Source organism: Mirounga angustirostris, unplaced genomic scaffold (genome assembly GCF_029215605.1).
Source record: "Mirounga angustirostris isolate CCGP_5_RB_7025 unplaced genomic scaffold, mMirAng1.0.hap1 SCAF_8, whole genome shotgun sequence".
Taxonomy (NCBI): Eukaryota; Metazoa; Chordata; class Mammalia; order Carnivora; family Phocidae; genus Mirounga; species Mirounga angustirostris.
Window position 1 is genome coordinate 32725938 of NW_026991716.1, and position 16632 is coordinate 32742569.

A 16632-nucleotide genomic window follows, 5' to 3' on the forward strand; every position below is an offset into this window, starting at 1 on the left:
CTGTCTCCTCCTGCTGTATCCCCTCCCCTGGCTTTGCTTGTCCTGGCAAATGGGCCCAGAGGAGCCCCCTCATGCGACCCACCACAGCCCAGGCCTCTTATTGTGCTTGTATTTTAGGCAGTGGCTTCCAAGGGACAAAGTGCTGCCCCTGGGTGTGGAAGACACCGTAGACAAGCTCAAGATGCTGGAAGGCCGCAAGACCAGCATCCGAAAGTCGGTGCAGGTGGCTTATGACCGCGCAATGATCCACTTGAGCCGGGTCCGGGGGCCCCACTCCTTCGTCACCTCCAGCTACCTGTAAGGGCAGGGCCCGGCCTGCGTCCGCCTGCCCTGCCTCTGTCCCATGAGGCACAGAGGCCTCTTCCTGCCCCAGCCAGTCGTATGGCCGGCAGCTTCCCCCTTCCATGGCAGGCCAGGGACTGGGCTGTGTCCTCCCCACGGGCAAGGCCCCAGTTTTTGACCAACTGTGTGGTTCCCCTGGTAGGCCTGCTGTGTGCCAAAAACTCCCACCTGAGCTCGCTCGGGGGCTAGTCCACTGAAGAACCAGTTACAAGTAGAAATAGCTGTGAGGCTTAGGCCCGGCCAAGAAGATGGACCTGAGCCCAGAAGGCAAGAGGTCCTAGGCTCTTTCTCAAAGGTGTGCCTGGCCCCCTCCTCCCCACTCCCAGCTAACTACACCTCAGGGCAAGCGAGGCTCTGACATTGACCCCAGAGGTGCTGTGGATACACGAGGGTCCCGTGGGGAAGCTCACGGAACTCACCCTCTCTCCCCTCCATCACCCATTCTCATATCTCTTCCCTGTCCCATCTTCTGCACCAGTGCCGTCTTTTCTTTTTCCCACGTTCCTTTCCTTTCCTTTCCTTTCCTTTCCTTTTGTGCCAAATGGACAGAAACCATCACCAAACTGGTCTTTTTTTCTTTTTATGTCTCATTCCGTTTGAGGCCAGCTGCTATGCTAGGTGGGTGCCTCCGCCTGACTCCTCAGGGCCCAGGACAGAGGACAGCCTACCATTCGGGTGACCCCTCCACCAGCACATCTCCCCCCACCCCAGATTTGCTGCAGACACACAGCTAAGGGCAGGCTGTGAAAGCTTGCCCCTTGAATGGAGGCAGGGCCCCTCTGGCTCTCTCCCTGTGTGCCAAGTGGCGGGCTGAGGCTTGGCGGGCTCGTGTCAGACCAGGCTGGTTGGGCGAGTGTCCATCCGTCCGCTTGGATGTCGAGGGATATGGGGTGCAGCCATGCTCTTCAGCTGGGTCTGCTGCTCACCCCTCCTATCTTTGTGGGCCTCACTCTTCGCTGCTACGGATGGTGGTGCCCGCAGTCCAGCTGCTCCTGCCTGTGCTCTGCCCTGCCCAGCCTCTGCTGCTCCCGCTCCCAAACTCCAGGGGACAGCACGCTTTTGTTTCACACCCTCTGTCCCCTTCCCTCTCCTCCTTTCAACCCCCTTCCCCACCTTCACCTTCTCAAAAATGGAAGGAAAAAAAAAAACTGTGAACGGGGAATGCTGACTGACCAACACAACTTTCAGAGGCTTCAATGTCTGTTCTCTGGATGATTCTTTTCACCTCTTAAGCACCAAAGTCGCAGGGCCAGGTCGCAGGCCACTGATCGCCATGTTGATTTTTAACCTGACATTCTTTTTAATTGTTTTAAATTTTTCATAGGGGAGTTTTGGACAAAACAAAGTCACTGGGGAGATCACTGCCATTTTTACACACTCGACTTTTTAAAAATACAACCAACCAACCACCACAACTTCTTATACATTTGGGATACGAGCCAGAGTTTAAAAGGGAACCAACGAAACTCTCTATAACATAAAGGATGGGGTTTTGGATTTTGTACAATAATAAAAATACAGTACAGCATATGGCTAGGGAAGGACATGGTGTATATAATTGTAAAATACTGTTCTAAATTATTCAGGCCTATAGTTTCCATTACTTGAGTCCTCCGTTGTGTGGCTGAGTATTTTAAATGCACACAGTGTGGTTTATTTAAAGGAGCCAATGCGTCCCCCTCTCCCCAGGTAGTCGGTCAGCTGTGGACTCTGTGACCTTTGTCTCAACCTGTGTTGTAAGATCTCGGGGCTTTCTCTCTCTTTCTCTCTCTGTGTCTATCTCTTTCTTCCCCCCAACACCTTCTCTTAGTCTCTTTTTTTTCCAGTCTCCTTGACTCTTTCAGTCTCTCTCTGAGTCTCATTTTTAAAACTGCTCTTTTAGAACAGGAAGCGGCTCAGATCCTACTGTGGCATGGGGCCTATGTGTCTCAGTCGCGTCTGCTGTGAAGCACACGATGCTCTATTTATTGTAGAAAGTGATTTTATTTGCTTTCTAGAATTGTTTATAACAGATGGTATAAGAGAGGTAATAAACAGAGAAAAATCTATGCTTGTAAAGAATACAAAAGTTAATTTTACCTACTATAACATGACTGTCTGAAACTTATTTTCTCTCTGAGAAATAAATGTTCTAATGGGCAGCAATTGCTGTGCTATTTGTTGTCATCAGTGGGGGCCCATCTCTCTCTTCCTAATTCCTATAGCCCACCCCCTCCTCAAAAAGCAGGAGCCATTAAGAATGGGTTGTCTAGGGCGCCTGGGTGGCTCAGTTGATTAAGCAACTGCCTTCGGCTCAGGTCATGATCCTGGAGTCCTAGGATCGAATCCCGCATCGGGCTCCCTGCTCAGCTGGGGGGTCTGCTTCTCCCTCTGACCCTCTTCCCTCTCGTGCTCTCTGTCTCTCATTCTCTCTCAAATAAATAAAATCTTTAAAAAAAAAAAAAAAGAATGGGTTGTCTAGCTGTTGCAGGCTCCCAGCTGGAAAGGGCTCTGTCTGTCTCTTGGACCCCTGGGTTGGGTGTGAGGATGGGCTCCGACATTGTTTCCCTCCCAAACAGCACCAGCCTCTCGATTCTGTAGAAGGTCCAGCCTATCTGCCCATGGCTCAGCCTTCCGGTGGCCCTTTTCCTTTGGGAGCATCTGTTCCTCATGCGGCAGGAGAAGTAACCCCATGTCTCTGGCACTTGTTTATCAAGCTTGCCAAATCTGAGACTAGAGGATGCTTATGTCTCCTCTGTCATTGTTGCCGTCCCCATTCTATAGATAGCTGGGACACACAGGCCTAACTTGGGCCTAGCTCCTTTTAGAGCTGGAAGGGATCCTAGCACCTACCTGGTCTTCATTTTGCAGATGACCAAACAGACCAGCAAGATTAAAAAAGACTTGTCCAGGGGCGCCTGGGTGGCTCAGTTGGTTAAGCGACTGCCTTCGGCTCAGGTCATGATCCTAGAGTCCCTGGATCGAGTCCCGCATCAGGCTCCCTGCTCGGCAGGGAGTCTGCTTCTCCCTCTGACCCTCCCGACCCTCCCCCCTCTCATGTGCTCTCTCTCTCAGTCTCTCCCTCTCAAATAAATAAATAAAATCTTAAAGACTTGTCCAAGGACAGCCAGCCAAGTAATGGTGGCAGGATCCTGGGACAGGGATATAGCTAAGAGTTTCCTGTGGGCTCCACAGCATCTCAAGCCTGTGCTGGCCTTTTCTATACAAGCCCCCCTCTCTCACAGGCTATGGCTTCAGCGTTTCTGGAAAGGGACATCTTGAAGAGCAGAGGGAGAGTCCCCAGGGACAAACTGCTCCGTTGCTGGGCCTGGGACAGTTTCTCCCCATCCCGTCCCCTGTCCTATCTCTGCTCCTGCCTGGCTCCTGAGCTTGGCTGGGAGTTAAGTGTCACAGTAGTGTGACTGGAGGACAGGGGTCTCCTGATCGCCTCCTCCACAGGGCCTTCAAAATTCTTACTTAAGTCACTAGAGTGTAAAAGTGCTTAATTTAATATAACATTGACACAGTACCTCCAGTGTGCTGATAATTCTTGAATTACATGTTGGGGTGCAGAGATACACACCTCTGGCCCACAGGATGCGGCCCACGGGCTGCTCACAACCGGATTCATGAGACACATGGCAGACAGCTCTGAATGAGGCTGGTGTGAGGCTCAGAGGGGAGGAGTTTGGGAGAGACGCCACATTTGGTCAAATAACAAAAGCTTTCAGAAGAATGAAGCGATTAATTCAAGCCTAAAAAAAAAAAGGGCTTTAAAAATCCCTCTTTATAAATTTATATTTTGAATTACAAAGGCATTATTTAGGGCAAGATGGGACGCTCACCCTATAAAACCATTCTGTACAGAAAAGGAAGAGGACCAGAGGCGCAGGGTTTTAGCAGGTGAGGATGAGAGGAGAAGGCATTGTAAAGAGAGGAAGCAACACGGCAAAGGCGGGGCTCAGGGAGCTCTGGCGGGTGCTCCGCTCCAGTGACCAACCACCGCCCCATCTGCCTGGTGGCCACTGAGAAAACAAAAAGGTGTGATGGGGTTAAGAGCCCTGTCGCTCAATGGCTGTGTGACCTCAAGCATGGTACTCGACTTCTCTGAGCCTCCCTGAGGCTGACTTAAGAGAGGACCCTGAAGCCAGAGCGAGGCATGAGTGCAGCATTGGAGGATTTGAACGGGGAAGGGACATGACGAACTTGGCAGCTAATTAGATGTCAGAGTCAAAAAGCAAGAGTGCGGAGACAGGGTTGCTACATGTCTGGAGGCATCAGCAGTGGGTTTGAAGGGGAGGAAGGAGAGCTTAGTTTTGATGAGTTTGTGTCGCCCACAGGACATCTGAGAAACACCCTCAGCAAGCAGATGGGACTGGGCCCCGAGTTCAGGAGGAAGGTAGGAGCACATGACAGAAATGTGGGGGCGCCAGAGCACACCAGGGCAGCTAGGACAGTGGCCAAGGACAGGAGGAAAGGACAGACCTGAGGAAAGCCCCTTATATTTGGAGACTGGGGTTGGGGGTAGAGACAGCCTTCAGAGGGGTCTGGTCGCTGGGGAGGGCCTCCCACAGAGGAAGTCAAGTCCTAGGGATCAACAAGGCCCACCCACTCACTTCACAGAAAGAGGAGGTCACATGTGCTCAACATCACAGAGCAGGAAAAGGCAGTGACGACCAGAAAGACCCCAGAACCCAGCACTTTCTACTCTCCACGGGCCCATGTATTCAGAGCCCTCAAGGTGAGCAGAAGAGTCCTTAATGAATTTTATCAATACCGTGATTAAAATTCACAGACCAAAGCCTAAAACATCTTGATATTGGAGCATGTGGACTAGAAATACAAATTTTCGTTTTCCTCACAAGTTTAAAAATATAATTAAAGGCATTTGCCAAACTCCGTCAACTTGGCCACTTCTGTTAATGTATTAATTGTCATTAATCCTTGAGCGTGAATTTGCCTTCCAGATGGACTCTCCCAACCTGGCGAGGCTGTGAGCTTTGACTCTGAGAGAAGAGGGATGAGAGGTAAGACTGCCAGGCTCTGGGAGGGGTGCTGAAGAGAGCCAGAGGGTGGGCTATAGGCCCTCTCACAGCATCGGCAGGACGATGACTGCAAACATCTCGTCCTGCCAGTGAGGGCAGGGGGATTTTCCGGAGAGAAATGTTTCTCCCAAAGGTGGGGCCGAGGTTTCTGCCTCACTGTGTGGTGGGGCAGAAGAGCCAGAGATGTGTGTCTGCTAGGCCGGAGCTGGAGGGGTCTCTGACTCAACCTTGGCACTTGGGCGTGCCCTTCTGCTCACCCTTTCCCTTCAGGGGTAGCAGATTGCTCTAGGGATGGAAATAAAGGAGATGTACATATCTATATATCTATATGTATGTATGTATTTTCTACAAGTTTAATATTCTTGAGAGGGCCAGGACTCAGGCTACACGGAGTAGGAAAAGCTAATTGTCCCCAAATCTCAGAAGGGTTGTTGTATTGTTATGTCAAAGAACATTGTGTCCTTTGCTTGGCCCCCGTAAGGCTGGTTGGAAGGAGCTGGTTTCCGTTTCACTGCCCTTGCTCCTGAAGCAGTGTGTAAGTTCCTTCCTCTTCCTTTCAGCTTTGTAGAGGCTCCTCTGGGGGATGAAGAGGTAGTATGGGCAACTCAGCACTGACCCAGGGGACGGTTCCTTCTCCCCTAGCTTCACGGTCCAGAAGGGCCCCCAAGGGATTTTATCTGAGCTGGTAATGGAAGATTATAAAATTTGCTGTTTGCTCTCTCATTCGGGATTTGTTTTTTAAAGTGCAAAGGAGAAAATAAGATTATTCAAACTACCCAGAAATAGCCATTTCCACCATTTTCATGTAATTCCTTATAGGCTCTTGTTTTTTTTCTAGACAGAGCATGTACTTCAGTTTCTTGCACTGGGCAGCTGAGTAATCGGCTGCCCCGAGAGGCTGTGGGTTCTGACGTCAGGGCAGGAGTTCTTGGCATGACCGGAACACAAGGCCCAACACCTCTCCTGCCTAACTTTGGCTTTTCTTCATTTGCTGAGTGTCATGAACTGGCCCGAGCCAACTGTTCCCTGTTTTTGTTTTTGTTTTTGCTAACACATTGGCAGTCTCCAGCAGTTGCAATTGAATGGGAGTTCTATATCTCTATCCCAGGAACTTTGCTATTGGGTGTGCATTTCCATGGAAATAAGTCTTAGACCAAATTCTGCCCTGTGTTCAAACATCTGTGAAGAAGGACACCCCCAATGGCTATACAGTTTCTTCTCTAGCTGAGAAGTTCCCACTCTGCCCTCAGGGACAGCCACCAGCACCTGGCATGAAAGCTCACTCCAAGGTACACACAGCACTGTGCTGAGGGCAAGACCAACAGCCAGGTAGGCAGGCCAGGGTGCAGGAGCAGTGGAGCTTTAGACCTTGAATTTTATTGTGGTTTTATTTTTTTTAAGATGTATTTATTTATTTGAGAGAGAGAGAGAGCAAGCACATGTGCGAATGGGGGGAGGAGCAGAGGGAGAGAAAGAGAGAGAATGTCAAGCAGACTCCTTGCTGAGCACAGAGCCTCACATGGGACTTGAAATCATGACCCTGAGATCATGACCTGAGCTGACACCCAGAGTCGGACGCCTAATGGACTGAGCCACCCCCCCAGGTGCCCTTTTATTGTTGTTTTACATACAACTTTACATAGAGTAATTAAGGTACACAAACCTCAAGTTTAATCTCCATGAATTTGTACATGTGTATCCACCCATGAAACCACCACCCAGATTAAAGTCCAGAACATTTCCAGTGCCCCAGAAAGTTCCTCATACTCCTTCCCAGTCAATATCCCCCTTCTCTAAGGGTAACTACTGTCCAGACTTCTATGGCCATAGATTAGTGTTGCCTGTTCTTGAACTTCATATAAGGGATACAATATGTGCTCTTTCGCGTCTGGCTTCTTTCATTCAACGTTATGTCTCTGAACCCCATCGCTGTTTTGCATATAGCTCTAGTTTGCTTTGAAACAGTCTTCTATTGTACAAATACATTGCGGGGTGTTGGTCCGTTCTTCTGTGGGTGGGCGTCGGGTTGTTTCTGGTGTGGGGCTCTCATGCATGAGTAACACTGCTGCGAACATTCTTGTTCGTGCAAATTTGTAGACACGGCACCCCTTTCTCTTCAGAATATCCCCAGGAGTGCTAGGGCTCAGGGTTTGGCTTTAAGCATTTAGCTTGAGCATAACGTTTATGTGTTTAGCTTTAGCAGTTCCTACCCGTTTTCCATTGGTTGTACAGTTTGCTCTCCCACAGCAGTGTATGGGAGTCCGGCCGCCGCTCCATGTCCTTACCAACACTGAGCACTGTCGGCCCAGGGCTTTGCTCTAGGCAGGCTTGTTGACTGGCTTCCCCTAAGCTCCATTATACAGTAAGGCTTCTCCCCTGCTATGCAACATTACCTGGCTAAGGTGCTTTTCCATTGGGGAACCCATTTCTCGGTGCCACCCAGATGCCTGCACTGGCTCTTGGCGAAATAAGGTGCCTCTTGGTTCAGAGTAACACAACCCTCCCTGGCCCTCTTCTCCTTATTCCTGGCGGTTGGGCTGAGGGAGACTGAGGCCAGCTTCAGGGCCACCTCTTATGCAGGACCCAAGCTGCCAGCACACCAGTCGGCAAGCAGGGCAAAAGGCACCTCCTGCACACTGTGTCCAAATCCGTCCTTGCTTACTGGCTGATGCCACTGTTTTGTGTCTTTACTTCTCAGGTCAGGGTCCTTGGGGACGTGTCTGTGACTTAGAGGTAGCTCAGTGTGAATTAAGGATGTGCGAGCAGGTTTTGGTGAAGTCCTTCAGGGGAGGAGTAGAGAGGGCTTGAAGAGAGCCTGTTTGCTGTTGACTGCCCTTCATGACGCAGAAGCACGTTTCAGAGTCATCGAGGATGGAGGCTCAGAAGACCCTGAAGCGACTTCAAAAGAATTGTTCGAATCTCCGGTGGGGCGAAGGTCTGAGATAAGAAGGCAGGGTCAGGGAAAGAGACCCAAGGAAGTTTTGTTTGGAAACAAAATATTGCAGAGCCAGACTTGATGTGGGCAACTGTTTGAAGCCGGCCCTGTCCTTAGGGGTGAGTCAGTGACCTGGTTCTAGGCCTGAGCTGTAGCATGAGGACACAGGCTCCCCTGGGCTGTCCAGCAGGGTTTCTGGCTCCCCGTGCGACCCTGGGCACACCCAGAAGATTTTGGCACCCAGAGTCCAGCCAGTCCTTTCCTCCACCCCCTGTCCCTCCTCCTCCTTCCCTCACACCCTCCCTTTTCTTCCCCCCCACCCCCGCCCCCCGTTTCTCTGTCTTAGAGCTTTATTATTTTTAAGTTGGTTTATGGGATTCAAAATTTTAAAAATTCAGGGAAATTTCCCTCCTTCTCCCCAGTCTCCCAGTTCCCCTACCAGAGGCAACCAGTTTTGCCAGTTACACACGTAACCTTCCAGAGATCCGTGAATACCGGTGTGTGTGCATGTGATTGTGTCCCTTTTATACAAGCGGCAGCATACTGTTCACACTGGTCTAGGCCTTATTTTAAAAATTGTTTTTATTAAATATTGAGCAGATACAAAAATAGCACTTATACAATAATATATAAATTTAAAAAAACTCCACAATACAGTAAACCATCTGGTATCTGCCACCTGTCCTAAAGAAGCAGAGCTTTTAAAAAATCTCTTTTGCCCTCCCTTCCCACCCCCCCACCTCTTTTACCCCAAATACTATCCTGAATGTTATACTTATCATGCACTTTTTTTTTCTTTATAGTCCTGCCATATGTTTAAGTCAGCACACAATAAATATGGTGCGCTGTCTTCTCTTTTTGGATTTTGAAGAGAAGGAAGCATATCATGCATGTGGTCTTATGCAACTTGCTTTTGTCCCACCCATGATTATGATCCTGAGATTCGGTTATGCCGACGTGTGTGGCTGTGCTGGTTCATTGTCACTCAGTATGGAATTCCATTGTATTAAGAGAACACCATTAATTTTTCATGGCACTATTTAAGGACATTTGGGTTGTTTCCAATTTTTGGCTTCTAGGAACAGTCCTGTTATGAATGTTGTTTATCATTTCTTTCCTGGTGTGTATGTTTAAGGGGGTGGGGGTTGGTGGGCCCTTGGGTTCGGATCTCCCTCGGGTATTTGAAGGCTCCTAGGGAATGCACATCATCAGCTTCAGTAGATGATGCCAAACTGTTTTCCAGAGTGCTTGTGACAATTCACACACTTGCCAGCATGCTTGAGAGTTCCCTTTGCCCCACTTCCTTGCCAATACTTGGAATTAACAGTTTTTTTTAAATTTCCAGGCGGGTACGTGTGAAATCATAACTCATCATGCTTTAAAATTTGATTTCCCTGATTATGCACATTGCATTTTTTGCTTAAAATATATTTTGGTGATTGTGGCGTATCAGAGCAATGAGGACTTCCTCCTCCTTTCTTGGGCTGGAGAGTGTTTTATCATACGCAAATCTGACTGATTTCACCAGTTCCTTGTTGCTAGACATTGAGTTTGCCCCAGTGTTTCCCAGACAATTCTTCAATGAATAGCTTAGTGTTATCGGTGGTAAAGTGCATCCCTACGTGGAGGAGTCTATATGCAGTTTTCTTACACAGGAACCTCCTGAAATGTTGAGATGGAAAAGGAAGACCGTTTTTGCTCCCTTCTGGCACTGTGCCTGGCTATTTCTAGCAAATTCCCTTAATTCCCTGAGTTCCCCTAGGTAGGAACCGTATCTGCCCTGTCTTGTGCCATCACACGGTCTTTTCCCTCAGAGGATGTTCATCTCCGCCCCCTCCCCTCTGCCCCAACCCAGACCCATCCTGTTGGCCTCTGCACTGCCACCCCCACCTGCACACAGATTCCTCAGGGATGGGCCCTGCCCCCAGCATCTCCTTCTTAGGACCATCCCGGGCTCAGAATTAGCATTCCCTGAGGGGCCAGACTATGCCTGGCCCTGATGGAGGGGAAGAAACTGCGGGCCACCCTTAGAGAGTGTAGCATCTCCAAGGGGGCGGGCAGCATATACACAGAAACAACCAGAAAGGCTAGGATGGATCACAGCTCAGCACCCATCAGGTGGGACACCCTGAGCAAACCCCCATGTCCCTGAACCTCACTTCTTTATAAAACGGAGATGCAACGTGTCTCTGGGGCTGGGGACAGAGTGGTGCCGAACACCCAGAGCACCCCACATTCATGCACTTGCAAGTCATAGCTTTCCTCGTTATCGAGGATACTTCTAATTCAAGGACGCCCTGGTGGTACTATGGTAGACGCAAATTCTGGGTCTGAGATGCCAGGAGGAAGGGGAAGGAAGCCCAAATCGGAGGGCCTTCCTGGAGGAGGAGGTATTTTCGTGGCCTCCGTCAAGATGGGCTTTCATTTAGGCAACTGGGGAAATCTCTCTTGAGGAAGGGATCCTCGAAATCAGAAGCATGGAGGGCGAACGAAAGGTTTGGACGTGCTTGAAGACAGGTGAGTGATTTGGGGAGAGACATGGAGTGTAAAGGGTGTGGGACTGAGCGCCGGCGATGTGGCTGGAGCTCCATCTTGGAGGCCTCAGCGGGCACGCTAGGTCCTAGGGTGGGCTCAGGAATCTGGCGTGCACCAGCTATTCAGATGCATGCTCGTGTTCGAGAACTGCTGTTTTCAACAGTCAGGGCCTGCAGCCCGGCATGAAGGGATGTGGGGCTCAGTGGATCTGAACCCGGTTACCAGAGAGCCCAGCAACCAGTCTGCAGGGGTTTCCTCTGGGAGGAAGAATTGTATTGCACTTGACTCAGGACCCTCCCTTCACCCCCACCCAGCTGACCTGGTACCCTGGAGGCACAGGGACTCCCTTGGGCCGGGTGCCTGGGGCATGGCATGGGAATGGAGAAGAACTGGTAGTCCCTCCAAGAAGTTTGGAAGCTGATCTGGAGAGTAGGAAGTCCTGGCTGGTTAAAGAGCTACAACCACCATTTTCCATCTGAGTGCTTTTGAACTCAGCCTCGGCCTCCCAAGAGTCCAGGTGGGTTTTACCAGGAGTTATTTCCGTACTTATTATCATGCTCCTTTCGTGCAGAAACTGAGCCTTAAAGAGATCGAGTGACTTGTGCAAGGTCGCACAGCTGGGAAGTGGTGAAGCTAGGACTTATGCTGCCACCTGATTCTAGAGCCCACATAGTGCTCCTCACCCTCTCTCCCCCTCCTTCCACCAGCCCCCGTAGATACTGTATTTACCTGGCCTCAAAATCAAAAAGTTCAAATGGATGTATAGTGATCTTCCTCTTCCTCCCCTTCCTAGAGACAACTAATGGGAAGAGTTTCTTATAACTAGTTTTAGCATCTTCTGTGCCTATATAAATATATATATTCCATAGAGACTCTCCCCTGCTTTTTTTTTTTTTTTTTAAAGATTTTATTTATTTATTTGACAGAGAGACACAGTGAGAAAGGGAACACAAGCAGGGGGAGTGGGAGAGGGAGAAGCAGGCTTCCCGCAGAGCAGGGAGCCCGATGCGGGGCTCGATCCCAGGACCCTGGGATCATGACCTGAGCCGAAGGCAGACGCTTAACGACTGAGCCACCCAGGTGCCCCTCCCCTGCTTTTTTGGACAAAAAAAATGGTAGCATCCTACATACTGTTTTGCACCTAGTTTTTTTTTTTTCCTTAGTATTTCTCAGCAGTCTTTCCATGTCGGTTCACTAAGAGAACTTATTTTCCTTATCCTGCTTTATAGCCCATGTATTCAACCCGTGCTCATTTTGGTGGGTGTTCGGGGGGCTTTGGAACTGAGGCTGCTATAAAACATGCTATAGCGAACGGCCTGGAGCTCGGGTCATTTTCCATGAGCAGGGCCCTCTGTTGGATAACGTTCTGGAAGGATAATGCTCTTATCACACTCCACACCATCATTCTGTTCTCCCCAAATCTGCTCATAGACCTAACAATAAAAGCACTCCTTCCTCCTGTAATCTGACCGCCCTCGCACTTTCTCTCAGAGACTCTGGCCATCTGGGTATATACACCTTGTCTTTTGGGTACCTCTGGGGAGGGGAGATGCCACAGGCCGGATTCTGCACCTCCGTGCCCAGCACACAGGAGGTGGGCCCACAACACAGTGAGCCACATGCCCTCTTCCAGAGAGTTACCATTTACCCTCATGGAGCCTTTCCTGGTTTGGTCAAAACAACCTTTTGTGGGCCTAAGTGGGATGATTGGCCCACTTTGCAGGTGGGCAAGGTGAGGCTCAGAGACACCAGCCGTGCCCTTGAGCGCACTTGGCCTGGGCCTCGGAGGCTGAGGAGGAACTAAAACCCAGGGCTCCTCACGCCCAGTGGACTTGCTGCCCCTGGGCCACACTGCCTCCCAGCAGCTTGTAAACTGCAATGAGTGGAGGAAGGACTGACGTCTCAGCTTTACTCTCTAGCTGGTTTTCCACACAGAGCAATAGGAATGGCATGGGGCCTTTCCAGGTCGGTTTTTATTTGCCTGTTTGTTTGCCAACAGGGATGAGAAAGATCAGAATACCTAGCCAACATTTTTTTTGGTCTTCCCGCTCTCCAGGCTACCCTCTGCACCTATTTGCTCATTTGCCTCTCAGAGGCCGGAAGGGTAGGTGGTGTTATTACCACCACCCCCGCCCCACGTTGTCCAGGTGGGGTGAAGGGAAGAGGAGTAAGGAGCAGAGCTGAGGTTCAAACCCTGGCAGAGCCCATATTCTTACCTCCTCTACACCAAGGCCTCTCAAACAATGGCTTTTGGTAGATGACACTCATAAATGATCATTAGATTATTTCAAGCTTCTGTGGAAATGGGGGCTATCTCCTTGGTATTTTTTTTATTTTTTGTATTATTATTATTATTATTGAGAGAGAGACAGAGAGAGTGCAAGTGCGTGGGGAGAGGGGCAGAGGGAGAGGGAGAGAGAGAATCCCAAGCCGACCCCATGCTGAGTGCAGAGCCCCACATGGGGCTTGACCTCATGACCCTGAGATCACCATCTGAACTGAAACCAAGAGTCAGACGCTTAACTGGCTCAGTCACCCAGGCTTCCCATCCTTGGTATTTCAGGGGAAGCAAGAAGACCCTTCACCCATTAAAAATGAAATACCTTCCCACCAGCTTCGGGCTGCTTTCAGTTGCACAAGGAGAGCAGCATCTCTTAGGCTGACAGCTTGTATCCTTGAGGAAATGAGATTCTCCCAGGTACTTCCCCACCCTTTAATGCTCAAGCCTGCCTTTTGTGACAGAAACAGCTCCTTCTCTTCCTGTAGTTCTTACAAAAACAGGAGAGGACTTCCCCAAATGTAACATTAAATTGCACTGTTAAGTATGTCTTTACAAGCTCTGCCACTCACCGCTGTCAGTTTTGCAGATTCCCTGAAGGTCTGAGCTCCCCGCTCATTGTCCTCTCCACTCGTCCTGCCCACGATGCTCGATGCCCAGTGCTTTCGCCATCCACTGGTGTCCTGGCCTTGTGGTTCCCTGATCTCTCCCGCAATGGCTTAGCTACTCAGTCCCAAGATCAAGCCCTGGACCCTCCAAAGATCCCACGTTCAAACTTCTTCCTAGCTCATTCCTTCAAGCCTTCAGCCCCACGGGCCCCACGGGCCCCAAGGTCACTGGCCTCATCACCTTTTCACGGTCCCCTTCAAGCCCCGCCTCCCCTCCTGTCCCACCCTCAACTTCACGGTTAGTTCTTAGAGCTCCTTTCTTGTCTACACCTCTTGCACCTCAAGCTTGCTAGATCCTCATCACTGCAAAACCCTCACCCAGTTAAATCCAACTCTCTGCTAACTCCACGTGCTCTACTATGGATCCTACTTGTTTACTTTGCATGCTCCTGGTTGCCCTGCTAGAATGTTGGCCCCACAGGCAGGGGCTGTGTCTTCTGTCTGCCCTATCCCACCCCCCAAGCAGAGTGCCCCCCCTGTGCACAGAGGGTACCCATTGGGTGAATGTGCATGTTTGTTGAATGAATTTCTTTCAGAGTGTGAAGGATCTGGGAGCTTGTTTATGATGGTATCTGGAGAAAAAAGGTGGAGGATGGAAGTCACATTGTGTCCAAGGGAGGCTAGAGGGACTCCTCAAGTTTGCCAGAGGAGAAGACTGCTATTCCTCCTTCCTATCTGCGCTTCTTGGTCTGGGAGATCTTGAAAGTTCTTCAATCTCAAACCCAAATTACAGGATTCTGAACCTTCACTAAGATGTAGATTCCTGCCAGTCTTTGTTATTTAAGGCTTCCAGGAAGACTTTTGGATGGCCGTGATTAGCACGGATGGCTAAGGCCAGGAATGACCTGATGGGTCACCTCTTCCAACCCCCACATTTTATGAGCCAGGAATTGAAGCCCAGAGGAAGAAGGAGACATGGGCGCCAGAACTGGAACCCAGGTCTCCTGCCCTGCACTCCTGAGTTCTCTGTGACTGTCTGCTATTCCACCACACTCTGCTGCCTGTGCAGCCACTTGCCCAATTGTCCTGACCCCTAAAAGAAGCAGAGAAAATGTTTTATCACACCCACACTCAATGCCGAGACGAGAAATGTCGTGGAAGAGACTGAAGGGTCCGACAAGCTCACAGCGACCGTGAACGCTGTGCTTCCCGTGAGGACAGACACACAGTCCTCAGCTCTGGGCCCGTGTTCGCTCATCTCACCCCCACAACAAGCCCCCGAGGGAGGCACTGTCATCACCCCCATTGTACAGAGAGGGAAAATGAGACACAAGGAGGTTACACCAGGACACATAGAGTGAGGAAGTATCAGGGCCGAAATCCAAACAGCCATGTGATTCAAGAGCCTATGCCTATAACCTTCTCTCTCCAGGGTTGGAAATGTCACACCCAAATGACTTGTCAATTTAAGCAAACTTTTCCCCCAGCAGGTTTGAGTCCTGCTGGCAAAAGGAATTTGACCCTCCTGAGATAGGGTGTGGTGTGGGCAAGGCAGGCCCTGCTTGTTAGGCGGGCTGCTGGCTGCACTTCGGCTCTAAGTCCAGAGGGGAAGTAGCAGAGGACCGGGGAGAGGGGCTTGACCTCTCCCATGTGCCCTTTTGTGCCAGGGGCTCTCTGCACCTCAGCCCCACTTGATTCTCACAGTGCGCTCCCACAGCGAGTCGGTGGCAGAAGTGGGATTTGAACCAGACACGTTTACTCTACTGAGAGGCTTCCCAAGGCTGTGCTCTTACACAGGACACGCTGAAACACCACCACAAGTAAGGCATTTCTGGGCCCTGAGCTCGGAGTCTGAAGTGATCTCAGTCCCAGCTGAAGCTCTAACCATTCGTTCTTTCCTTTCTCTTAGCACTGGAGAACCGGAAAGTATTGTACAGACTGGAGTTTCCCCCTGAGATGAGGAAAGGAGCTTGAGCCGACTCATCACCAAGTTTTGACTCCAAAAAAGGGAAACAATTTGTTCTAATTTGCCAAACCTTTAGTCAAATGCTTTGTTTTGAAAACTGAGTTGTCTGTGGGATCCCAAGTTTGGCATTTTGTCTTTTTAAAGATCAGTGAATCTGTGAGTTTTTTTAAAATTAACATATAATGTATTATTGTTTCAGGGGTACACGTCTGTGATTCATTAGTCTTACACAATTCACAGCGCTCACCATAGCACATACCGTCCCCAGTGTCCATCACCCAGCCCCCCATCCTTCCCACTCCCCTCCACTCCAGCAACCCTCAGTTTGATTCCTGAGATTAAGAGTCTCTTATGGTTTGTCTCCCTCTCTGGTTTCATCTTGTTTCATTTTTTTCCTGAGATTTCTTTTTTTTTTAAAGATTTATTTATTTGAGAGAGATGGGGGGAGGTGCAGAGGGAGAGAGGGAGACAGAGAATCTCAAGCAGACTCCCCACTGAGCGCAGAGTCCTACATGGAGCTCGATCTCAGGACCCTGAGATCATGACCTGAGCCACAATCAAGAGTCAACCACTTAACTGATGAGCCACCCAGGCGTCCCGAATCTGTGAGATTTCTTTTTTTTTTTTTAAGATTTTATTTATTTGACAGAGAGAGACACAGCGAGAGAGGGAACACAAGCAGGGGGAGTGGGAGAGGGAGAAGCAGGCCTCCTGTAGAGCAGGGAGCCCGATGCGGGGCTCAATCCCAGGACCTGGGATCATGACCTGAGCCGAAGGCAGTTGCTTAACAACTGAGCCACCCAGGCGCCCCATCTGTGAGATTTCTAACTAGAGCAGCCCATTGGGAAAGAAAGAACCATGGCCTGGGAGTCAGGACTTGGACTTGCTGTGTGACCTTGAGCAAGTTACCTCCCATCTCTGGGCTTTGGCACCATGAAAATAAA

At 50.0% G+C, this 16632-nt stretch overlaps 1 protein-coding gene across 9 annotated transcripts in view; it reads left to right on the plus strand.

Annotated features, from left to right (window-relative positions):
- The window catches only part of BRPF3 (bromodomain and PHD finger containing 3), a 48479-nt gene extending 32157 nt beyond the window's left edge, over positions 1 to 16322 (plus strand). For 3 of the 9 annotated variants that reach the window (XM_064597528.1, XM_045866787.3, XM_054505835.2), the window contains one exon: positions 118 to 2488. In XM_064597528.1, coding sequence (XP_064453598.1) covers positions 118 to 301 — 184 coding nt within the window. In that variant the 3' untranslated portion in view covers positions 302 to 2488. Of the gene's footprint in view, positions 1 to 117; positions 2489 to 5288; positions 5349 to 8064; positions 9408 to 10730; positions 10819 to 11150; positions 11354 to 15631 lie in introns of those variants that run through there. The other 6 variants (XR_010413610.1, XR_010413608.1, XR_010413611.1 and 3 more) reach the window with 6 other exon arrangements.
- The last annotated feature ends 310 nt before the right edge of the window (positions 16323 to 16632 follow it).